Here is a 25,569-nt window from a genome sequence, read left to right as displayed (position 1 = left end):
TTTAGGGGACCAACTGCTTTAATAAAAAAAAATGGAGCTTGGTGAATGTAAAAGACACAGATTTTGTGATGTTTTAATCTCTTATTTTGCCGATTTAGATAAGACTGCTTAATTCCTCGGTCACCTGGGACATGTTAATCTTCTGAGCTTTAGGTAAAGACAACTGGACTTCTTGTTTCATCATCTTTCAGCCAAAAGGATTCAGAAAACTGGGTTGGAAGTATCAAGAGTAGAAACAATACCAGTGATAGGGCAATAGAATGAAGTCACAGACTAATGTGACCTCCGTGACCTCGTTGATGATCATGTCAGTGAGCTCTACTGTCCTGTAAGCATGGCCGTTTCTGATTACCGCTTATAAGCTCGATTCTTCCAGGTCGAGTTTCAGAACTGAATAAACCTTATGAACGAGAAGTTATTTAAAACCTTACAAGATTAGAAATTAATCATTCAAAACAATTCTAGTTCAATCAAAATTGATAATCAAGCTTAATGTATTTATTGTTGCAGATTTTTTAAGAGCACAAAGCATAATTCATGAGACAATGTCTGAAATGACAGTTTGTTGATGTTGCTGAAACTTGCTCTGTCCATGGATGTTTTGTTCTGTATTTTAAAGGAAAATATGCTGCCTTTGTAACCCAAATTCTGCCTGTGATTGGCTGACAAGCACCTCCTGATCCCTCCGTACCCAGAAGTGTGTTCCTGAGCTGGGCTGTGTTCAGACAGTCTGAACCCTGGAGCGCATAAAGCCTGATCAATCTGTGAGATTTGGTTACATTAAATGTTTGAGTTTGCGTCTTAATCTAGTTTATGTTTGTCTATCGTGTAAAGCTGAACAAGTGTCCATTTTTACTTCTGCATAGGAATTGTTGAGCCGCCACTTCCTTTAAGAGCATTTTGATTTTGAACCAGACTCAGTTCAAAGTACCATGACATCCAGAATCAAACGTCTTGCAGTTTCAGAGTTTAACGAGGTGTGAAAACAACATGAGATCCAACCTGCATCTGTAACGGCGCAACTTTAAGTCACAGCAGAAGATCTGGTTCTTTCCTTTACTGGCAGTCATGTCATGAAAGGTCACAGATCCTAGTAGTTCAAAGACTTGGAATTTGGTCTTCCTTTTAATTTTCCCTCTTAGGTGAAAGTCAGACATTAGAACTCAAAGTCAGATAAACCCATGATGAACTTTAACTCTTTAATCAGTTTAGATAATATTTTGAAAGCTCTCTATCCAACGTCTGTCCTTTTCATCAACGCGTAGAGTAGAAGCAGTGTGGCATTTTTGCTTGTGGCTTTCTTTGCCCATTTAATTAGTCAACAAATCTAATTAATCAGATTAATAATTTGTTTCATTTATGCCCTGATTATTACTTCTCTTTGATTCATTCATTAACATTTGAATGACATCTTAATTGTGGCTTAAACAAATTAATGTCCTGAAAAAACCCCCCACAGAAATCTTTTTTTTCCATGTGAAAAAGATTTATCAGATTGATTCGGTATCACCAGACAGACTGACTTTTGAGGGGTTTCTGAACCTTAATATAAATTAACACATCTTAATCAGGCTACATAATGACAGATTTCAAAAAAGCACCTTTACTGTTCAGTTCTATTTACAATAAGTGTTAAACTTCTGTCTTACATAGCACAACAAACACAAAACTGAACACAACCTGAGGTAACAAGCGAGACGGTATAAATGCTTCCAGAAGACGTTTTCCCTTAGCGTCCTGAGCAGTCTTCATTCTGAGTGCAGTGAAAATCATCGTAAACATCAAAACTCGTATCGTCTCAAAAATGCCACAACAAAAGCACCTGAAACCAGCAGATCGGTGAGTCTGTAAAGCTCGCTTCTGCCCAGCGAATGCTTTGAAATTGTGCAAAAAGCAGATGGCTTTGTCGCCTTTCCTGTGTGCCTCACATAGCAGCGAATCAAAGGGCACGCTCAGTTTTTTCCCCTCCCCAAATGGCTAAATAAGAGCCGAATGCTGGAAGTGGCCAGTTTCGGGCCTCAGATGTTGTTGCAGGGGTTTTTGCTGACCACCTCCATGATGAGCGGAGAGATGGTATCGGGCTGCACGTCCTGGATCTGCAGAATCTGCTTGCTGTACTCCTCCGTCATCGTTCTCATCTCCGTGAGGCAGGCGATCATTTTGGGATACAGCAGGCTGAAAAGGTTTGCAGACGAAAGGTTTGCAAATATGTGAAGAGGTTTGACAGCGGATGGGGTTTGACCGTTGGGTTTTCACTCACTGTTTCTTTGGGCCTTTTTTCTTGCAGTCGATCCAGGCTTTCAGAGTTTCCGCCAGGTTTTCTTGAACTCTATCGATGGCGGCGTGATGCTGCACCCCGGGACGATCTGGTGGATTGAATTTTAATGGAAAAATCTAAATCTATATATATATATTTTCATGTTCATCTGTGCGGCTGCAAGCGTCCGCAGTTTGTAAAGGTTTAAATATTTACAAGGCTCATTAATGATTGATTGGAGCGGAGGTTCTGCCGTTACCTGGAGAAAACAGCGATATGGCCTGGATGAGGGCGTACTCCTCCTCCTGCAGGTCCAGTTTGCGCAGATTGTGGTGAAATTTGAAGAGGGGCTCAAGCAGGAGCGGCTGGAAACCCCCTGGCAGAACGTGAGGAAAAAAAAAAAAAAAACAGGTCAGCGAGATGCATGAGCTAGCACAGATTCAACCTGAATGGCATGAAAACATGGAAATATAATCGCACAAAAACAAAATAATTGCCATGCCATGTAAAGGACGCATAAAATGACGTGGTTTTAAAAAACCTTTACGTCTTTTTTTTTTTATTCAGAGAAATATTGTCTATCATAAGAACCCCAGACATTCCCTAGAAAGTAACTAAAGCATTTAAAAAAATTTTTTTTTACTTTAAAGCTCTGTAGGAAAGTTTTTTTTTTTTTTGTTTCTTTTTCCAGATACAGTTTTCTTCTGTTTTTTTAGTCTGTGTTTCAGAGCCGATTTAAAATCAAAATACCTCCCAAACATGCCATAATGTTTTGCAGAGACCGTCGTTTGATTCAGGTGAGTTGAACCAAGAAAATAATTAAAACATGCAGGACACCTTCAAATTTGAACCATTACATCCACCCAAAGATATCTGGCTTTAGAATGGCAAAATCTAGAAAAATTCAAGATGTGAACATTTCTCTGAGGTTCATTAGAAGAGATTTTAAAATGATTTATCTTCCAGTTTTAATGTTTCTAAAATATCTGAATTTATTCAGCAGAAGTTACCAAAGGCAGACAAATTAGCCAGTTTCAACGTGCATACAAGTGCTTTTATTTAACTGAAAGAAGCACTTTGTGGCGTCGGTTTTATCACTTCCTGTTATTCAAACAGAGCGATGGGCACATTAAAGAGATATTTTCTTGATAGTTACTTAAAGCTCATCCCAAAAATGTCACAGTGATTAGACGTAACCTCAACCTACACAAGCAGTGAAGGTAACGTCTAATGGAAAAAAAAGAAAAAAGTGTGTTGTTTTACCATTTGTCTTTAATATGCAGTAGAGACCAATGAGCCAAGTTTACCACTTGGTAAATTCACATATCAGCACCTATAAAATGCCTTAAAATCCTGGGTTTGCTTCAATTAATGTACATTTCTGCAACATATTTTATTTAATTTTAGATTTTCAGTTTACAAAGCAAAACAAGTGGCTTTGACAGTAACTCATATAACATATAAGTACAAATCAACAAATCCCCAGTGACCAGCGTCCTGCAACAGTTAGGATTCTCTCTGTGTCTGCACACCTGGCTGCATTATCAGTTCATTAACTCTGTGGCGTGCTTAACTGCATGTTAGTGAAGCAGTTTCACCATTTAATTCAAGCGTGTAGAACAAGGGACGCATTTAAAAGTTGCAAGACTTCGGCCTTCAATGACTGGAGTTTTGAGACCACTGGTATAAATTAATCAACCTGAATCTTAAATTCAGGTGTTTTTGTTCCTTCAAAAACCCGCAGAAGAGCTGCTGCTCAGGCCGGTCCGACCTGTTCAAATCATCCAGTTTTGTCTAAATCTGCTTATTTATGCAGAGTCCAAACTGAAAAGGATCCCTTCCCTCCTCCCCCAAATCTTTCTTGACTCCAGAAAGCAGAGAATATATCTGCTGCAAGACCGTTGGCGTGCAAAAAGATGTATGACCTTCATTTGGCACGCAACTTAAAGCGACCGGCCCAGTTTGACTGCATTCTGCCGAAGCTTCCCTCTCCAGGAGTCGGGATATTCCACAACCTAGAGACCAAGTAGCAGAGAGAGCTTGTGCACACATGTCTGTGTCATCACAACAGACCGTGCAGGATACTAATGAGCACACAAGCATTGTGCAGATTTTGTATGCAATGCCAAAGTGCTGAAAGGCAAGAAAAAAATAGCACAAACACCACACAGATTTCCCCCAGTTGTACTCTTATCTGATCAAAAAAAATATTCTGGTTGACTCATTCACTTGACACAAAGAGTAACCAAGTGAAATGTTGTCTCATGCCTGCCGTCTCTGTAAAATCAGAAGCTTTTGACATGTCTTGAACTGGTTTGATGACTTAAACAGTGTGGATTCCTAAAAGGTTTTGTTTTGCGAGCTACTTTTTTTCAGTTAGCATCAAACTCCTTATATGCTTTGCTATTTTTCTTAAATTATTACTCATTCTAGTCACGTTTGCTGCAGCAGGTAGACGACATCATCTAGAAGCCAGCCTGACTACCCATCTAACAGCAGACGTCGCATACTGCAAAATAAGAGGAAGAAATTCAAGAAATATTTGCAACTGAGGTGTCTGGAAACGACTACAGCATGTAGCATGGCAAATTAAAACACCGTTTAACCCCACCTCGCACTGCGTCGTGTATGCAGTACGTAATACAGCCACATTCCCAGTTGCTCGTCGTAGTGTTGAACACCATGTTGAAGCGAATCTGCATTATTTCAAACGTGGCTCCCTTCAGTAGAGATATCTGGTCCTCAATACTTAGTGACCTGCAGGAGAGAGGAAACACAAACCTCAGTTCTCACAAATGCTTTATGAGACATGGCGGGAACAGAAACTTTGGGTCAAAATTAAAGTTTTGTCTTGCGCACACATTTGCACGCTTGGATTTTATTAGTTTTTTTCTAGATTTTGTTCCATTGCAATCAGACATCTTACTATAATTTATGGGACTTTTATGTAGAAGACTTTACATCTTTTCAAATGTTAATCTTTTTTTTTAAAGAAAGTTCCAACCATTTCCACTTTCTCTGTTCAATCAATCATCTGAAAATCAGAGCAAACCTACCGAGACACGACTGTTCAGTGGTAGAAAGAACAACAAGTTTCATTTAGAGTTTGCCACAAAACCCTGAAGGACACCGCAAACGTATGCAAGAAGATTCTTTGATAAGAACAAAATACATATTTTTGACCTACATGCAAACTTTGTAGTATGAAGATAAGCCCATGAAAGTGGCAGAAAACTAGCACATCGACCTCAATATACCATCTTTCACATGAAACTTTGTGGTGGGAACATCGTGGTGGCAGCGTGGAGGTGCAGTGGGGGAACACTGCTGCAGCCGAGTCAAGCAAATAGGTCAAAGTTGATGGTGGAGAAAAATGGAGCTAAATCCAAGAACTTCTTGTCAGACGCCACAATGGACTGAAGGTGGACCCAGCAGGACAACAATCCCAAATACCCAGTTGGATGCACAATATAATGGTTGGTTAGAACGTCCTAATTAAAGTCTAGACGTAAATGCAATTCAGAAGCGGGTGGAAACCTTGCAACCGATGCTCTCTGCTCTCTGCTCAATCTATAGAGAAGAATGTTGCGGAGAAAGTTTAGGCAGTCGTATGAAATGCCTGCGTGTAAACAAACACCGAAACTACGAAAGGATGATCATGACTTTTGAGCCCTCAGGAAGCCATAATCAGTGAGGTCACATGTGCTTCAGACTATAAAAAGGTAAACATTATCTTCAACAATAAGGAGATTATTTCTGTTTAATTTTGGCTTAAATATGCCTTTATATGTTTCAACAAGGGGAAACACCACTGAGGCTTTCTTATGAGCAAAGGTGGAAAAACAAGCAACTCCTTTTAGGCTTTAAGGATAACTTGCGGTACTAAAATCCACAACTATTGAAACAAGTGTAGAGCATTAAACATCACAGAACTACATGGAAAGTTGGCGAATCAGCATAAATGTCATACTTAGCAGGGAAATGCACAGTGGTTAGTTGTCGTGTGCTGCAGCTATCAAATAAGATATTTTCAAACTATTTTTCAATACATTAAAGCTTCTTGATAATTCCAGACGCCAACGTGTTGGAAAACGGTTCTGAGAAGCTCGTTTACCTCTACCTGAACACGGACATGCTTACCGGAAGTCCTGAAGGCTTTTGGAAAAGCGGATGATGTCCTGGATCATGTAGGTCGTGAGGTCGGCCAGATGCGGGAGGTTAGTGTAAACGCTGCTGCTTTCGTCTCCAACGTTGTCCTCTCCTTTTTCAGAGCAACCGGTGAGGAAAGAGAGGGCGGAAGAGGAAAAGAGAGACGGGGAGAAGGTGGCGGAAAGGGAGCAGGGGTAAAAGGACGTTGAAGGTTCATCTCCATGTTCTTCAGCCGTACACCAGCTCTTCATCAGGCTGCTGGTCTGCGGTCTGGATGGCTGGTTCCCCGTCAACACATCTCTGTCCATGGGCTAGTAAAAAAATAAAAAATAAAAATAATTCAAACAACAGAGAGAACAATGCTCATTATTAAGCGCACGTGCCAAGTCACGCACCCTAAAGCCGGTGAAGCGTGAAAACGACGAGTCAAATGTGCTGCGGAGGCCAGAGAGCAGCTCCTCAACCACCTGCTCCTGTTGGGTCGACAGCTCTGCGGTCGAGTCGCACATCTTTTTCTTCTTTATTCTGATTCTTCGCTCCAAGACCGCTTCCTCCGACATGACCACTGCACGTCCGCACACGAAGCGAAGAAACAATGTCAGAAATGTTCAACCTGTGCTTTGATTAACAAATCCCAGTGAAATGTCAAACGCAAGTCAAGATAGATGAAAACATGATCTTCAAAGAAAAGGAATGCATTTCCTACTGAAGCCTTTTACTTTCGTTAATTTGTTTCTATAAATCAGCGTGTGTTAGACTAATTAAAGCACTTGACTACTGGTGCAAAAGCAGGAGTTTTTTCCAGGTCTGAAGATGTGTGTTAGCCTCACACCGAGAAGGAAAACCATCAGCAATGACCACAAAATGCAATTATTACTATGGTCTATGAACCTAGAAAAGGTTATAGAGTCACTTCCAGACAATCGGAAGTCCATTATTCAGTAGTGAGAGAGATAATTAATGTTGGGTCCACAGAAATTGCAAAAATAAATCCAAAACGTTTAAAGGCAATAATGGGATAGAAAAAAATCAGAATAGTTTGTTTTGTTTGGAAGGAGAGAGCTCATATGAGTCAAGGCGGAATTTTTTTTTGCTATCAGGCACAGCGATCAAACACAGTGTTGGCACAGAGACCTCAAAGAAATGATCAATCCTAGTGGTGAAGACGTGATAATTTGGACTCATTTTGCAGCCAATATTCTCTTCTTCACACCACAGTGTTTTTGAGTCAACTGTAACGACATCAGTCTTGTTCAAGTTACAGCTGGACCTGACCAAACAAAGAGAACAAACAGCTGCAAATCTCAAAGAAAATGGCTGAAAACGAAACAAACAGAGGTCCTGCACTGGCCTAGTCAAAGTCCAGACTTTCAACCAGATTGAAAGTAGCAGTTGGACATGATGTGGTGAAGGAGGGTGGCACAAAGTTCCTCTAAAATGATGTGAGAGAGAACAACTTGTGTACTTATACTTTCCTCACAGCCTTTCCATTTTAGTTTTTGATTTATTAAACGACTGTAAGAATCTGTATGCTTAATGTTTGTATGCTTAATGTTAGATTTAAATAATTTTACATCCTTATGAAGACAAAATCGTGTTCAAGATAATGTCTTGATATCTAAAGGCCAAGATGTGCAAGAGAGAGTTTTGACATCTTTTTTTTTTTAATACCATGAGTGCATTCTTACTTAAAAACAAAGAAAATGTTTAAAAGAAAGTGTTAACCAACCAATAGAAATATTATAACCCGATGTTACTCACTGTCTTTCTGCATCCCGATGGCCTGGCATTTTCTGAAGCGGCAGGCCTGACATGAGCGCCGGTTGTTTTTGGTGATGATGCATTTATTCAGGAACGGACATCGGAGCTGCGTCGACCTCTTTATGGCACGTCTAAATTGGTTTTTGAGAAAATTAAAAGTTAGAAACAGCCTTCCAACATAAAGAGAGAGCATCATCAACAATAATCTTTAACTCCGAGTGAGAAAATAAGTCTAAATTATTTCCACAAACTGGACTGTTCCATCATAGTTACACGTCTGGGCTGTAAAATAACTCGTCATCTCAAAAGTCATACATAAAAGAGTAAAAGACGGTATTACGTTAATAACACGCCCCACTGTGAGGCCTCCCTGAGCCAGGTGGTTGCCATGCATCTAAAGAGATCAAACAATAATAAAAAACATGCTTCGTTTTATTTTACCCACTAAAATAGACTTTTAAAGTGCGAGAGTTTTGACGATTGCTTTGGAAATCTATAATTCCTACTAACAAATAAAACTTCTTCAGGGCATTTTGAAAGCTGGCAGCAGCAACAGCTTTCAGTCTCCCTATCTCTTGAAGTTCCTGCAGCTACACATGGAGAAACACACTGATGTACCATTTAAAGTAGTTCATTCCACAAAGGCGAAACAAAAGTAACAAATTCTTGCTAAGGAGCAGCGTCTTTCTGCAGCACAACAGGCATCAATCGAGGAAAAACTTAAAGAAAAACAACTGTCCCTGGATGGACTTGGAAGGTCCGTCTACCAAATGGAAAAACAATCACAGCAGCCTATACAAAAATGCATGAGTTGTAGATAGGATGCATTAAGAGGGGTCAGCAGTCATGTGGATGGCCCACCTGTTTCTGAACAATGCCCTTAAAGACCCGACTCCACGGCTGATTTTGTCTGATTTCTGAACTCTGGTCCTTTTGTGCTTCAACCTGAAGGGGCCAGAAATGCAACCCAGGGGCCGTTTGTGGATGATTCTGTGCAGCATTCGCATCGCAATTCAAGAATGCTAGGAGTTGTACAGATGGAAACTTTTTAAGTCTTTATTAGGGCAAGATTTTTTTCTCAACAGAAGGGGTACACCATCAATAGCTCAACAGGTTCAATGACAATCATGCACACACACACACACTTGAAGGCACCTAACCCTCAGATGCATGTGTCTGGATGGAGGGGTGAAGCTGGAACACCTCCATATAACCCGTGGATGAGGAAACATCAGGATTAGAGCCCAAAACCTTCTTGCTGCAAGGCAACAGTGGCAGCTGCTTCACTGTGAATCATCATATTGTAATGTCAAAAGTGTGTCTAAGTGCAGCATTTCATTACCAGAAGCTGGACTACGAGGAGGAAAATGTGTCATTAGAATCATTTCCACAGATAATGTCACAACACGAAGATGTGAGCTACAATTTACCTAAAGAAGCCTTTACAGCCTTCACATGTCAGAGCGTTGAAGTGGTAACCCTTCGCCAGATCGCCGCACACGCCGCAGGCTTTGGGCTCCTCGTCTTCTGTCACCTCCTCTTCCTCCTCGCTCTCTTCATGTGGCTTGTTGAGAGCTTCATAGACAAATTGGATATCAGCAGCCTCCCTGCTCATTATCGGCTGAAAAGAAAGATCCATCTTTTATTCTTTTTTTTTTTTTTTTAGATGTATATTGACATTTTATATGTTGACATAAAACACAAAGACCACAAGCAATAATAATAATAATAGTAGTAATAATAATAATACAACTTTTTATGTCTCTCAAAGAGAGAGTAAAGTCCTCTCCACTTCCAGGCGATGTAGGTTTAATCCATCTGTGCAGATTTGAACAAAATGTGGGGTGCGCCTGGAGGTTTTCAGTTACATTTTAGTTACATTTTATTTACTCTAAGAGTTTTTGATAACAAAACTGCAGTCCAACGGTTTATGGGAGATGTTCGTCCAAGAAAAACAAATAAGAAGTCCAGTTTTCCCATGGTGTGGAAATTTAGATGTACCAGCAGCAAATTAGGGGAAAAAATTACGTTGGAACAAGAACACCCATACAAACAAAAATAAGAGTCTCTAGAGCAAGCAAAAATGTACAACATATAAGAAATACTGTTATACAGTTACTAAAGATACCCAGAATAAAAGTAATGTGTAGCCAAATAGCTTAATTTAGAGAAAGAGACGTTGTTGTTTTGTTCTCTCTAATTTTATTGAGTTTGGATTTCCTTTCCCGAAATAAGATATTTGTAAAGTTAACTGCTGTAGAAAATGGTGTCTTGCAAGCAGCTATTTTGGTTTTCATTTGTCATATTTCTGTTACGTTTTGTCGTATTGTTTTGAACTGAAATAGTCACTGTTGTCAATTAAAACTAACAGCCGAAACACAATCTGACGAGCAAAACTACCTGCAATTGGCTTTAAATGGAAAAATGCATGAGTAATAGCTCGAAGTGCAGCACTTAAGATTTTAGTCTTTTATTCTGAACCTTTTATTCACCAACGCAATGTTCTCACAGTGTGAGCACTCTCACCACGTGAAACTGATTCAGTTTGCAGGAACCGGGCTTTTATAAAAAACTATAACGACAATGTTCCGAGTCGTTTCAAAAGCCTGCGTAAGATAAAGATCTCTTCTCTTCTCCACACCCTTGTTATTGTTTCACCAAAGAAACCATACAGCCTCCAACTCTGGACCCGCGTCTTGCAGCCCCACTTTATACATTTTGCTGTCACGCTATGATTCGTTAAAGCAGTGAATAACCGACCCAAACAAGAGCTGCTATTTTTAGACATAGACGCTTCAGTTTTGGGTAAAAGTACTGATTCAGAAGCACAATGTTGCTTCAAAACGCTTCATATTTATTCAACACCTCGACTTTAATAACGACACAGAGTGTGTGTGTGTGTGTGACGTTCGTGTCGAGGTGAACCCTGATTTCCCTCACCTGGTTAAAGGTCGATCTTTAATCAAACAGACAGTCGGGGTCAATCATGTTTCTCACCTGAATTTCCAGATGTCCAGCCTGTTGCGGTCTTGACACCTTCGCCTCGCCGCGGCTGACCCACGCAGGACTTCAGGATTTTTTCCCCTGGGCCCACCACAGGTGAGAACCACTGCTTGTTTATCAGGCTGGTCGGACCTGTTGCTCGCCTTGCAGATTTTGTTCGGGGCTGGTTTCTACAAGTGTTTCTCAAGAGGGCGGAGTTACAGCTATAACCCCGCCCACACCGGTTACAGCTGTTACCTTGGTACCCACTCTGCGTTCACTATAGGCAGAAGAGCTGCGTTGACGTAAAAGTCACTGTGTTGACTATAATCCGATCTTTATTTGAATGAAAAAAATCTGGACATTGTGAAAAACAAAAAAAGATTCTTTTCCGTGTTTGACCTACTGATAACCAGATTAAAGTTAATCAAAAGGAGAGTGTAATCAATACATATTTAAAACTTGTTTTACTGGTACATCTGGGGACTTTATAGCCCATGTTTGCAATATTCTAAATTTGAATTCAAATTAAAATTTGAATTCTGAATTGGTGTTTTTTTGTTGTTGTTTTTTTAAGTGTTACAAATGTTTAGTTTTAGTGGGGAAAAACGTAGAAGATGAATAAATTCAGAAAAGAGATGAATAACTGTTACACTGTAATTTATTGAATAGTTGTATATGTAGATATAGGATTTCTGCAAATTATTTCTTTATCGGTATACTTATGCCGTACATATTCATCAGCAACCGTAAAAAAAAATTAATTGCATCAAATGCTTTATTGAATTTCTGTATAAAGCAAAATGCTTCTTTTGAACATGCAAACATATTTAAATAAATAAACAAACAAAAACATTTTCTGGTTTGATAAATAGTGTCAATTCTAATATTTAACGTACTTTTTATTCCCTCTTAGGGCGGAATCTGAAAAGTTTCTCTCTCCCCGGTTCAATCTCTTCCACTTTGACCTCAGACTGAAAACATTCTGCCCTCTAGTGGCTAAAACCCCAAACTCCAGATCGGAGACACAGTTACTTCACAAAGGTTGGGTTTAGTCCAAGACCAGAATAATCTAGTATAACTTAATCCACAATAATCCAATGTTTAATTAGTGCTACAATATAAAGTCTCAGATTGATGTAACGAAGGCCAGAACATACTGATGATGTGGATGACGGCAGAAAAGAGGAGATGCTTTGAAAACCTGGGGAAGAATATCTGTATATGTTCTCACACACCTGGAAGGTGGCCTGATCAACCGTATCTGGGAAACTGATGAAATCCTCAGTTCTCTGTTTACTTATTACACCGTAGACATTGAGCGCTATTTTTCACAGCTGATTCAGTTACATTACATAAATCTGTCGTTACCCAATAACCACATGGCAACTACTTTTTAAAAAGAAGCTATCAGAGCTCCCATCACTGAGTCGCACAAAAGCTTTATCTGCAGCAAACAAAAGATTTCGTGTGCATTGTCTTTTTGCATAAGTGGCCACTTCAATCAATGTCATTTATCTGGTGTTGGTGGTATTGGTTCTCCAGCATCAATTATATTGTCAGAATAATCTGTAGTTACAGTAAGTTTAACATAAATCATTATTTGGACCTGAACTTAAAGTGGCTTAAAATATGATTTGTACAAATCATCGGTGCTTAAACCCAGAAAAGGGAAATTGTTCCTAAGATCACTAGATTTCTGCAGGAGGGAAAATTTGAAAGATACAAACAACAAAAATTAAATCCAGGTTTCACTCAGTAATGCAGACTCAAACAAATATTAATTTCCAACATGCTACTAATTGCTAAGGTGGACAAACACACAAAAACTTCAAACTTGTAAGTATTTTCCATCAGCCCTTTTAGTCAAGGTTTCCGTCAAAACTTGGGCTGAAAATCATGTTTTCATTAAACTTAGTATTAAGTTTGTGCTCCATATTGATCACTCTAGATCAAATGATTCTCTACGTGACTTATTTTCCCAATAAAATCTAGAATGTGTTCTATTAGACTGACAGACAAACCTTGAAAATAAGTTTAGCATCAGATATTAAAGCTCCACAAGTTAAATTTGAACCTTTACTCCTTTCTTTGCTACGATTATGACTGCTGTGCTGTTTACTCTGCTACTCTTGGCTCTCTTGGCTCTTTTGGCTCGTCGTCTCTTCCTCAGCCGGCCCAGACGTGCTTACATCAGCGGCGCTCTCCTGTGGAGTTTCGGGTGAATGGATCTCCGTAGGGACTTCAAACCCATGAATGATCCTCCGAGCTGCCTCCAAGTGTCTCAGCTGCTTCAATTGAACTTGAAGAACAACGTGAACGTTCAGCAAACAAGGAAAAAAAAAAAGTTACCTGACATTTTCACATCATAGTTTCTTTTTTTAATTATTTCTACCATCCAAATGTGTGAACACGAACCTCTTCGCCTGACTCTCATCTTCTCAATCTCGGGGATAAGGAAGCTGTACACCAGCTCTGACACAATCTCCTCTGGCTGACATTTGTCCATGCTACAGAAAATATATACACGTTTTATTACTTTTTGGTTATAATTTCTGAATTAAAAGTTTGAACAGACACACTAAGTTATGGTTTACCTTTCCTCCATGGCGTAAGCAATTTCATTGAGCTGCTGTGCCTTCTTGTGGATCTCATCTCTGGCTTGCTGTTCGGCCAAATAATCCACATTTCTCAAAATCATGTCCTCTAAATACATATCCACACTTTCCTGGTGAACCTGCACAATCTGACACATCAAAGTTTTCATGTGTTAGGTGAATATAAAGCTGTAGAGATGTTCAACGCTGTTTTATTACATATTTCAGAAGGAAAGAAACAACCAATCAAGACCTCAGCATAGTGTCTTTTCTTATAAGGTCACACAAGACGGTACTCACTTCTCTGAAGATCTCGTCTCGTTCTTGTCGCCTGCGCTCCTCCACCTGACGCCTCCCGCTCTCCTCCGCCTCCCTTCGACGGCGCTCTCTCTCAGCCAGGAGCATGAGAGCGTGGATCCTGCGCTCCTCCTGCAGATGAATCAGCTCCTGGGACAAGATGAAGAACACCTGCGCGAGGTCCACACCGATCACCGCGGCCTGACGCGCTTCCCTCGTCGCGGCCTACGGAGGAGAAAGACCAGGTGCGACAGGATCATTGCTGAGCTTGTTCTCGCTTATGACCGGTTGCAATGAGCTTCACCTGCTCCATCTGTTGATCTCTGTGTTTCTGCAGCGCCAGGATGCGGTCTTTTTCTGCTTTCAGCAGCTCCTGCTCCCTAGCCTGCAGAGCGTGAACTTTCCTAAGTTCCCTGATGAGCTCCCGCTGGTTTTCTTTGCCCTTGAAGATCTAGATGATGTCACAAATTGAAGAAGATGGATGCATTGCATGCTTTGTATACTAAAACGCATGCAAATGTTTCTAGAGGAACTTTGAAAATCACAAGCCATGATGCCAGCTCATCATACCGACCTCAAACTGGATACTTCTTCCCCTGAGTAGCTTCTGCAAAAAGATGACGGCAATCTCTGTGTTCTCATCCTCCTTGATGAAGAGGGACGAGTCAGTTCACAAGTACAATTTCTATTACAGTTTTACTTGTGTCACATGTAGGTGAAAAAGTTACATTTTTGTCTCATCTAACTGATCATCTTCTTTCAAACGTTTGCTGATTTTCCCTGTACGGTTTAATGAGGCTATTAAATAGGTTGGTCAAGGTTTTGTTTTTTTAACAACTGGGTGACTTTTGAAAGCACTTGCTTAGACTGGACTTATTAATGTAGGAGCACTAGAATAAAGAGGGATGAACCAATATGCACACTCGAATTAAAATGTCCCCCAAAAATGTCACAAATCGTTTTACTTCCACTCCCAGTTTGGCAGCACTTGTTGTTGGTCTCTCACACAAAACCCCAATGACAAACATTAAAGTTTGTGGTCGCAACACAAACTTTAATGTGTTGCGACACATTGTTGAAGATTTTTGGAAGACTTTTGCAATTTCTTAATTGACAAGTAAAAAAAAAAAAGTGATTACAAACAGTGATTAACTGACCTCTGAGGGGCCTTCCACTGCGGGAGTGGGAGGAGGAATAGGAAGTGGCTTCTCTTTTCGAAACGGAAAACGTTGGTCCTTCACTACAATCTCCCTGCCCTCCTCGTCCCTGACGGCCTGTTTAACCACAATCTGTAATGAGTATGGAAGCAGATGCTAGATGATGCGCTCACTAAGCTTTATTTTTACCTTGTAATCCTCCAGTAGCTGTACTGCTATTTGTGCGGGAGACTTCTTTCGGCTCTTAATGTCTCTCCATTTTATCGTCACTTGTTCCAGTGACACCTTTAGTCCTGTCTCTAGCTCTTTTAAGCCTGTGTATGATCAAATGAAAATACTGTAACATTATACCAGTTCTGTGGGTCTGCAGTATCATTTGCTAAGATTCTTAATCAGACCTTCATATGTGTTTATGTAGTCACTGTTGAACATTTTCATATTGCCATAAGGGAACTTGTCATTGTGAGTCAGAAAATCAGCAACGACATCCTGTCGCTGCAGTTTTCCCTCCACATTCTTCCTCTTAGTTTCCAGTCTTCTAAGAGCTGCAGACATAAGAGTGAGTGTGAAGAAAGAGGAAAAGCCTTCATTAATGCGTAGATCTCATCAACACTATGGGATGTCTTACATCTCGTGTATTTGTGGTGGTTTTTCTTGAGCTTGAGCTCCCTGTCCTTCAGGTGCTTAGCGTACAATTGGGTTAGTCGGTCATATGCAACATCCTTCTGAGCTTCATCTCTCTGCCTCAGCAGCTCCTCCAGCACAGCAAGGCGCGTCACCTGCACTCTGCTCAGCAAAGAAATAACTCTGGGTTTGGTTTTACATGAAATACAAAGAGCTTTGGGAGCTTTTTTTATTTCTGAAAACTAGAGAGCATCAAAAACATGCCTGAAAGAATCCTGAGTTGGGAAAGTCACTTCAGATAACTAAACTTTTAATAGAAAAAGAAAGTACATCCTCTTTTAAACTCAGACTTTTTCTGCATGCGAACCTAAACAGACCTAGTTCTGAAATGCAGACTCAAGAAACAAAACACAACAAATTCCACAAAAAAAGAATGGCAAGTTGGTATAACATACGTAAATAATAATAATAATAATAATAATAATAATGAATAATTAATTACAAAGTACACATTTTCTACTTTCATATTTGAGTGGAAGTAGCAGCCAGGTGGTGCTAATTGACCGCATTTCATGAACTAATCATTCTCTGCTATCCACCTCTATGAAGGCAGGTTTGACCCTTTGATCGTGAGGAACGGACAGGTGTGTGCTAACACATAGCCAAGACAGAAAGACATCAGCAATATGTTCAGAGAAGTAAGTCTGTCTGACTATCTGGAAAGGGCCATATGGTAACTTCTAAAGATTTCTGGAATTCATTATTCCACAATGAGAAAGATTATTTATAATTAGAAACCACTTAAAGCCATTTGGTGATTCTAAAGTGCTATTAAATCATGGAGTGTAGTTTTTCTTTTTAGTGCTTTCCCATTTTGGCGTCATGTTTGTAGTATGAATAACAACAGATGAGAAGTTTGTTGTGTTTCCATAGAGTAGCTGTCCGGACTACATAACTTCACAAACTGGTAAGAGGGCGTACACGCTTTCTGACAACTGATTAGTAGGAATTACCTGTGAAATATGTCCATCTATCTTTTAGGGACACATCAGTTTGTAGGTTTTAATATATATTTTTGAAATACAAATTTTTTAGTTAAAAAAAGAGAAACAAAAATAACACCTCACGTTGGAACTCCTGCTTATTGTTCATATTGTCAGGTGAAAAAACAAAAACGTGTTTGAAGAAAACAGCAACTCACTTCTCGATCTCGCTTTCCCTGAAAGCCCACTCCTTGGCTTCCATTTCCTCCATCATGTGCCTCCTCTTGTCGATCTGGCTCAGGTCCTGTCGAGGAGGCAGGGTGGCCTCCCAAATTCGCTTTTCACGTGCTCGCTCTATCATTTCCACCTCAGCAAGGCCTGCTGGCAAGCCATGACCTACAAGGCAGAGGTAAGCTGCACTGTTCGGCTCTGAGAATGAAAATCTGCTGCGTTAGGAGAGTGTCAGTTGATCTAATACCCCAAGTCAATGTTGCCAGCTGCAGGAGCTCTGTGGGTGTCATCCCACGCTCCACCACATACTCAGGACTGAATGGGTCAGTCTGGGTTTCGCTTTCTCTGAAGTCCGTCTGAACCCCCAGAGAGCGATTAGCGGGCAGTTTCTCCTTAGCAGTGGTTATAAAATTTTCCCTGCAGTGATTTTTCAATCAAAAAGAGAGCATGCTTACTGCTAAAACAAAAACAAGCCACTAACACAGATGGAACCAAAAAAAAAAAAAAACAATCTAGCTCAAGCAACTTGGGCAACTTACTCTGCAAATTCAAAGACAACATCTGTTGGGAACTTTTGTTCAAATGGAATCAAAGGCCTAGATGAGAGAAAAAAAACGTATTATACATCATATCAGTGTTTACAGAAGCATTCACTGTCAGAGACTGATGCAACTATCTTTCTTTGATCGGCCTTAATCTATGATTGGCAGATCTGCAACTAAACATTGACTAAATGCATTAAAACTAAGACCTATAACCACATCAACCAAAAGCAGATTCTTTGATGCACTTTTCTTTTTACAGTTTTGTAAGAATCGGATAGAGATGATTCATGTAAAGACTGATGCTTAAACTAGCAGGGTGAGGTAATTATATAAACTTCATTTTTCACTGGACTCAAATCTAAGTCCCATCTATCAAGAAAACTGGTCAATTGTTTTCTTGATAGATGGGACAATTGTTTTTCCTTATATATGTTATTATGATAGATCAAAATATGCACCCATTAGCAGTGGAATTCCTACTGGAATTCCGTATGTCTGACCTCAAGACATACGGACGATAGTACCAGTGAGGAAAAGTCCAATTAGTGCTTCTGTCTTTATTTTTTTAATGTCTTAGTGCAAGTTAAATATATAAATCAAAACATTAAAATGTATGGTGGCAAACCAAACCGTTTATAGTATTTCCAGTAGTCGGCTCCAGTCACAAGAAAAGTTTGAGGATTCGGCTTAATCCTGTCAAAGAGAAAACTCCGAATCACAACTAGGACTCAGAAAAAGCATGGTTAAACTGCGGCGATTCAGAGCGGAACTGCTGACTTTACTCACCCAGCCAGTTGCCGCAACGTCTCCCTGCGCCGCTCAGCTTGTACTTGCCAGGGGAAATCAGAGTGGGATGGCTTTGGCTCTGCTGGCTCCGTTATGAAGGTGAGCAATGGCTCGCCGCGAAACATACTGTTAAACTCATTAAGTTTTCTCTGAGTGAGATAGAAAGAAAAATATCAGGATCTGCATTTTGAAACATCCCAGCCACCAGTTACATTAGGGTCTCATTAACCACCGGTGTTGCCAAGGGCGTAGGAACGAGTCTGTCATTGGGGAGGACGCATATCAGAAACCTGACAGATCGCAATGTTGTGCGCCTTCAAAATAAAAGCATACGAGTGGATGATTTAAAAATTCTTCGCAACTGCTGTGAAATTATTGGGGGGGACGAATGTGACTGTCTCCAATATTGGGGGGGACATGTCCCCCCCGGCCCCCCCGCTTCCTACACCTATGGGTGTTGCATTTTGATTTTCACTTACATTTGTATTTTTTTCACTTAGGGCTATTTACTATTGTCATTAAGGTCTTGCCTTATCAGTTTGTTCAGCTGCGTTGACCTTCTCAGCTATTTCTTGTGGGGTGTTCTCTGTGCAGTTTAATTTTTATTCACTAAGTAAGATCCTAGATTTTCATCGATCACTGCTGGTTTCATTTCCTTTTTCCCTCTTTTATTTCATAGGAAAACCTATTTGCAATGCTGTAAGATGTTTTATTTTGCACTAATTCTAAATGTTGTGCTTCCATTAACTGTAAGATTATCAGTAACAAAAATATAGCTTTTAACACATTAATCAATTAAGTTTGTGTTTCACTTAGTGAGTTGAGTCAATGAAATAAATGACATTTTCAAGATTCTAATTTATTGAATGGCTTTGTATGCTTCTCAAAATCTTGGATACTAAATTGTCTCCAAGATTTAAATAATAAAAAAAAAAGGTCAAAAGCCTTTTACTGTCATTTAGTCTACAGCACAAGATTCAGAAAGCATCACATCGAAAAATTGTATCAGACACCAATCTAATCGATATTAAAAACTGTCTGCATGATTGTAAATAACCAATCAAGGTAATAAATAAACTAAAATATAATAGAAGTCGGTCCTACATCCACCCATTTGCTTCCAGTAGCATCTGTTGTTATCTGAACTGATACATTTGTGTGGTATCAACTTACAAATCGTTCCCTTGTCGTATAAGCCCTAACTCTGGGCCTCCTGTGGCGGTCCGGCTCTGTTGGCACGGTGCCAACTGGATCTGTCACAAAAGGTTCAATGACTGTTAAAAAGCTTACTGCAGGCGTGATATCTACCAAACGTTACCGTTCTTCTAGCTACATTTACTCACCATGTGAGCCGTCAGATGGCCGCCCAGGTGGAGCAGCTTTAAAATGATCTTTGTTATCATTAATAGTTTGGGTGACAGAACAGCTCATTTTGTTAGTGCGAAATTTGCCTCAACACAGTTCGTGTGCTTGCAGCGATGTTGAAACTATCCCGTGAGTAGACAACATTCAGCGCTGTAACCATGGAGACGACAAACTGAACGTCAGGAAAGGGGAGGAGCCCCCAGTGTTCTGATGGGAAATGCGTTTATTTTCTGGGATCCAACTCATTTGGCTTAGTTCACCAACATTATCCCCTTCATGGAAGGGGATATGGAAGGTCATATCTTATATCATATATAGTGCTTTAAATCAAAATAACTAAATAGGCAATAAAAATTACTTGGATTAAACTAAACAGGAAAAATCTTTATTGTTGTGTTACAAAACATCATAACATAACATAACATAACATAACATAACATAACATAACATAACATAACATAACATAACATAACATAACATAACATAACATAACATGACATTTATCCTCATGATAATTAGAAAGAAACCCAATACAAATGAAGAAGCATAGATTTTAACCATGCGTTTTATAATAACTTTTTCGTTCAAGAATTCAAGGAATTTTTTTTTTACTGTAATACCACCTTGCTTGTTTGTAGTACAAATTGGAACTCAAGCCCCTGATTAAGAAATTTACTACGCAAAATAAATAAATAAATAAATAAATAAATAAATAAATAAATAAATAAATAAATTATAAAGTTGACATTAATTGCCACATTCTTTTAGTTCCCCTTCACCTGTATAAGGGGTGACTAAATCGCCATAAATCACCATGAAGGGGTGACTGAATCGCTGTTTGCATATGGGTTCCTGCTGTTGAAGTGCATGTCTTTAATTTGTGACCCTAAGCCTCTACTTTAACAGTGAATCAGGGTTTTATTGAAATAATCCTGATTCACAAATGACCTCTTGAGACACTTTGCAAAGACAATTCAGTTGAATCCAGTCATCCAGATAGATTAGAATAACATTTTAATATTAATCCTCTTAATATTGCATTTTTTGCACTCTAGAATAAAGACAATTAATTCACTGAACTGAAAGTGCAACAGGTCCTGATGGGAACAAACATCCAAAATTGTGAAGTAACATTCTTACAGGTGACATCAAGAGAAATTATAATATATGTAAATATAGAGTACTTTAAATCTTTTTTAACACTTGTGGGCTTTACAGTGTCTACCATCTGGTAAATTCAGAACAAGTTCACTTGATGGAAAGTTTAAAAAAAACAACACATCTGACACTCAGCTTTACATGATATAGGAAACCACTGTAAAGAGGTTGGGGTTGCAAACACTAACTCACTTCTTCCTCATCTACATTTATAGATTTTGGCAACCTTTTCTATAAATGATTAATACACTGGGCCTTACTGACTCAAAAACTTCTTACAAAGGTTTTCAAATGTTGATGTAAAATAATTATTTTAAAAAATCAATTATATTAGTAATTTAAGAAAAAAAACTTGACAACACTGGCTAGCCTAATGTGTTCTTGCATATTTCTGGAAAATGGAAGGTCATATCTTCAGCCGTGACACGTCATCCTGTGTGGGAGTGCACCCGGTGGCTTCAAAGCTCAGGAAATGCAAGCAGCTTGGTGTTATGTGGCTATTTAGAGACTATCTTTAAAGTTTTTAGGTTTGACAAGCATACCTAAGACAAAGCTACACAAAAAATGCGAACAAAGAGGGTGTACAGGACATGGATTTATACTGTGGTCATCTCCATGTTTGAAGCATGGACTCAAGATGCAGGTTTGGATTATTGACACCTTAAACTTGTGACTGTAATGTTTCATGGTCTTGAACGGATCCATTTCAGGAAATCAGAATTTGCACTCCGATGAAGCTCATTTGTATAAAAGTACCTGTAGAAAATAACCTTTAGGCAGGTTGTTTTTGTTAAGCCCACATTACGGTATTAAGAACCGTAATGTTCTTAATTACGGTCTGATGTTAAAAACAACATCAGACCGTTGTTTTTAACGGTCTGATGCAATTTTATAATCATTTATGTTTTCATTAGCTCTGCATAAGCAGAAACTCACCATAATTAAAAGAAACAAAGGCTTGAAATATCAGTCTGTTTGTTATTAATAGAAATGCCATGTTACAATTAACTTGAGCTATTGAAATGAAACATTTTAATATTACTTGGAATCCTTTAGATGCACCTGTATTTAATTCTGACATAGTTGTAGAACTTCATTATTTCATAATTTGGTAAAAAAAATAAAAAAATTAAAAAAAGTCTGCTATTATATTTCTTTTAAAAAAATCAACAACACAGTCCACACAGTGTTCTTTGCATCTTATATTCCACATTACATTTCCGGGTTGAGAGAATGCATTGCACTTTTATTCAACATTAGGAATGTTATCAATTAATACATTTTTATTTAAATAGACATGGAGCTGTTGTGTCAAGAATCTTCTCGTACTGAGATCTAGTGACTGTGGAGGCAACTGGAGAACAATAAACTCACGACGAAGTTCAAGAAGTCAGTTTGAGATGGTCTGATATAGTTCATGCTGGAAATAGCCCATAGAGGTTCACACTGTGGTCTTAAAGAAATAGAAATGGTCAGACACCACACACACGCACACGCACACACACACATATATAAAGTTGAATTTTCAGGTTGTGAGGTGACTGCAAGAAGATAAGCTTAAAAAAATCTATTTACAATGGAAAATGTGTCAACGAAAAACTGGGAATTGTGATTTTTATATGAACACAACATTCAGACATGTGACCCAGAAATGCTGGTAAAGACCAATTTATGTCTTTTATCCAGCAATGATGGGATTCTTTCTGTGGATAGGTTCATGGGTCTCTCCAGAGCATGCATGGATTCGCTGTTATTTTGCTTTCTCCCAGCACGATGGTTTGTGCGTTTGTTTATGCATGAGTAACTTATGTTTAATAAATGTATTTAAATTATAATATTAAGCAATTGATTAACCATTTAATTACCAACATTTTTTTCCCTCAGTCAACAAAGAAGTTGCTTTCAATCTTGGGACCAACATTAACCTGACCTGCACTAACAAGACGAGGGCTGACATCGTATTTATAATCTGGGAGATTCACTTGAAAACCAAAAACTGTAAGATCTCCTTTGTAAATGACGACTCAGGTATTGACTCTTGCAAAGATGGAAAATCTCTCCAGAAGACTTCCACGGGTCAGTTGTATCTGCACGTCCCAAACCTTTCAGCTGATGATGTTGGACTCTACAAGTGTGAGTCGGTTTACAATGGAGGAAATGAAAACTACAACATCAAAGTGGCTGTGACAGGTAGGTCATTTAGGGTGAGAAGTGACTTTTAACCCTTTCATGCATGAATTATGATCCTTTGTGTCAGGATAAAAAAAATGTTTTTTGATTTTCTTAAGGCATAAAAAAGGTAGGAAAAAAAATGCAAAAATTGGGTGATCAATTATAATTTTCTCCAAATACAGTTGTTATTTGAAAAATACATCAGTAGCATTGTTCTTTAGGGGTTATCTGATGGCACAATATTCTTTTTACCTGGAAGAGTCATCTACAGTAGAAGAAGGGATGCTTTTTTGTCTGTCGGCCATATTGGATTTAACAAAAATAATTTCTTGCATTTGCAGCTGATGGCCAGTAGTTGATAATGTATTTATGAGGCATTAGTGTCCACTTCAGTGGTCTGTGTGCATTTAAAACATAAAAATCAACAACAAGCACAAGAAAATGGCTTGTAGATAGCTGTCCACTGTAGTGACCACTATGCATAAAAGGGTTAATTACTTTTTTAGTTAAATCAGTTTTCAAGAGAAGAACCATGAAGAACGTTAACACAGACAAAAACATGTAGATACACAATGTTGACTTTTTACCTTCTGCAATAGGAGAATGTTTGCATGATTTACTGACCTCAGAAAGAACAGTCCAAAAATGTTGGCATTGAAAGTTTTTTTTAATTGATGCATTAGGTTTTACTTAATTATGTTTTTGTCTTCCTTGGTTCAGCTCCTCCTGTTTTATCTGCCTGGTTGGAGCGGAAGGGGAACAAAATACTGGCGCTGTGCAGAGCTGAAAGAGGAACACCAGTTGCCAACTTAAGTTGGAGTTATGGAGGCAGCTCAGAGCCCGCAGTGAAAACTCAGCTGGACCCAGATGGATTTGTAACAGTAGAGAGTCATCTGGAGCTCCTGGAAGACGTTGGTCCAGAAGAACTGACCTGCATTGTCCAGCACCTTTTCTGGGATCAGAAAAAGATTCTGGTACCGAAATTCAGAAAAGGTCAGAGATTTCCAGAATGAAGTGAACTGTTTACCTACATTTCTGTATTTCTTAGTTAGAACTTTCATTGTCATTAACATAGTCAGTGTTAATTATTCTTTGTGTCTCCTACAGCAAATTCTCCTCTTTTGTGGATACGTGTCATTTTGGTGATCATCTTAACTTTAGCAGGAGTCTTTCTTTTAGCACTAAAGAAATGGTAAGCGATTTATTAAATTATCTTTCCTTACCCAGTATCTAAAATAAAACGTGTTCTCATTTATGGTCTCTTTCTTTCTCTACCAGCCGCTGTTCTCCACATAACACTTCACAACCCAAAATACCGGCGGTAGGCTGTTTTCTGCTTTAACAAGACATGAAAGTTAATTTGAGGTAATTTAGGGAATTACCTTACAAAACAAGCAGAAATTTATGTTGTCCAACTTCAGCCAGGGCCTATGGAATAATATTTTAATTTTTGTCTTTGTGTTTCTTACTTTCGTTTTTTTGTCAGCTGGACCTGGACAACAACCAGAATGGGAGAAAGACTGATGATGCTAATCATTGGTGTTTTTATTAAAAATCTTGGAACAATCATCAGATGGAAAGTCAATCTTCCCTGACCCCAAGCACTACATGTTTTTTGTAAAGTACTGTTTTTTTTTCCTTTTATGTGTATCTTCTGCTTAATTTCCCACGCATACAAAATTTGTCCCACCAAAGAACTGAGCAATGATTGCATAGTGAGATTCATAAAGTGAGAATGAAAATATAATACTGGACTACATTAAAGTGAAGATATGTTGCAAATCAGAGTCCAGGTTCTTAGAATTTCCCTGCATTAGCTGAAACAAGGACTCTGTGAGCAAACACTCTGAAAAATACATGGTTTTAGAAAATTTTTCAAACACTCATAAACCAAAATCTACAAGGTCGGGGGTCAGCTGACACTAATCAGTTATCTGATAGAGGCTGGTGAGGAAATAACACATTTGCTGTAGAACTTTTTAATTTTTTAATTTCTTTACTTGTCGACTGAAAGCATTCTGAGCTGTTTGATTTTTGTCTACATCTGTAAAACACATCTGTGGCTCTACTGAGCAGAGGGATTTGTTTGTTTGAGCGTTTTACTGCACAATTTTCTTCATTAAAGTTTTTTAAACTTTGATCTTGATTCTTGGGATTTTTGTTTTGCTTCCTCTTTATCATACCAACTAAGAAAACTCAGATTTGCTGACGTGGATTACAGAGAAATTTATTTTTCACAATAATTTTGTAGGATTTTTAACACAAGCATATAAGTATTTGCCACCTGTCTTGAAAGCTGCTAAGAATTACTTTTGGTGATGTGCTGTGTTGGGTTTTCCCCAAACATAGCACTTTGCATTTTGGTCATTCATTCCTTGTTTTGTCAGAAAAAATGAGACATAGCTGTTGTGGTTAATTTTTTGTGGTTCATATACATTTGAGAAGTTGCACTCGATACTAAGCAGACACAGACTATTCATCAACACACATTATGTAGAAAAGAAT

At 38.8% G+C, this 25,569-nt stretch overlaps 3 protein-coding genes across 3 annotated transcripts; 1 reads left to right on the top strand and 2 right to left on the bottom strand.

The window, feature by feature from the left end:
• Positions 1-1,452: 1,452 nt before the first annotated feature.
• On the bottom strand, positions 1,453-11,302 carry nr1i2 (nuclear receptor subfamily 1, group I, member 2). The gene is made up of 9 exons (XM_081602436.1): positions 11,165-11,302; positions 9,598-9,788; positions 8,168-8,298; positions 6,802-6,971; positions 6,398-6,717; positions 4,869-5,014; positions 2,517-2,633; positions 2,261-2,366; positions 1,453-2,175 (listed from the first exon to the last, which is right to left on the bottom strand). Exons 2-9 carry the CDS (start codon positions 9,780-9,782, stop codon positions 2,019-2,021), a joined length of 1,332 nt encoding a protein of 443 aa, XP_081458562.1. The 5' UTR covers positions 9,783-9,788; positions 11,165-11,302; the 3' UTR covers positions 1,453-2,018.
• Positions 11,303-13,214: 1,912 nt separating this feature from the next.
• cfap91 (cilia and flagella associated protein 91) lies at positions 13,215-19,904 on the bottom strand. Its single transcript, XM_017308718.2, has 17 exons — positions 19,713-19,904; positions 19,543-19,622; positions 18,370-18,518; positions 18,214-18,276; positions 17,578-17,634; positions 17,286-17,455; positions 17,026-17,203; positions 15,829-15,986; positions 15,599-15,745; positions 15,390-15,514; positions 15,201-15,317; positions 14,618-14,689; positions 14,348-14,494; positions 14,047-14,268; positions 13,747-13,895; positions 13,568-13,659; positions 13,215-13,451 (listed from the first exon to the last, which is right to left on the bottom strand). Exons 1-17 carry the CDS (start codon positions 19,798-19,800, stop codon positions 13,276-13,278), a joined length of 2,190 nt encoding a protein of 729 aa, XP_017164207.2. The 5' UTR covers positions 19,801-19,904; the 3' UTR covers positions 13,215-13,275.
• A 2,847-nt stretch (positions 19,905-22,751) lies between these two features.
• On the top strand, positions 22,752-25,230 carry LOC108166994 (cell surface glycoprotein CD200 receptor 1-like; the record flags this gene model as incomplete). The annotated part of the gene is made up of 4 exons (XM_017309254.2): positions 22,752-23,082; positions 23,785-24,256; positions 24,343-24,429; positions 24,551-25,230. Coding segments are annotated over 2 exons (624 nt in total), but the record flags the coding sequence as incomplete, so codon positions are not given.
• Positions 25,231-25,569: the final 339 nt, after the last annotated feature.

This window comes from Poecilia reticulata, chromosome 2 (genome assembly GCF_904066995.2).
Source record: "Poecilia reticulata chromosome 2, P_reticulata-male-v2, whole genome shotgun sequence".
NCBI lineage: Eukaryota > Metazoa > Chordata > Actinopteri > Cyprinodontiformes > Poeciliidae > Poecilia > Poecilia reticulata.
This window is presented reverse-complemented; position numbering and strand designations above follow the sequence as displayed.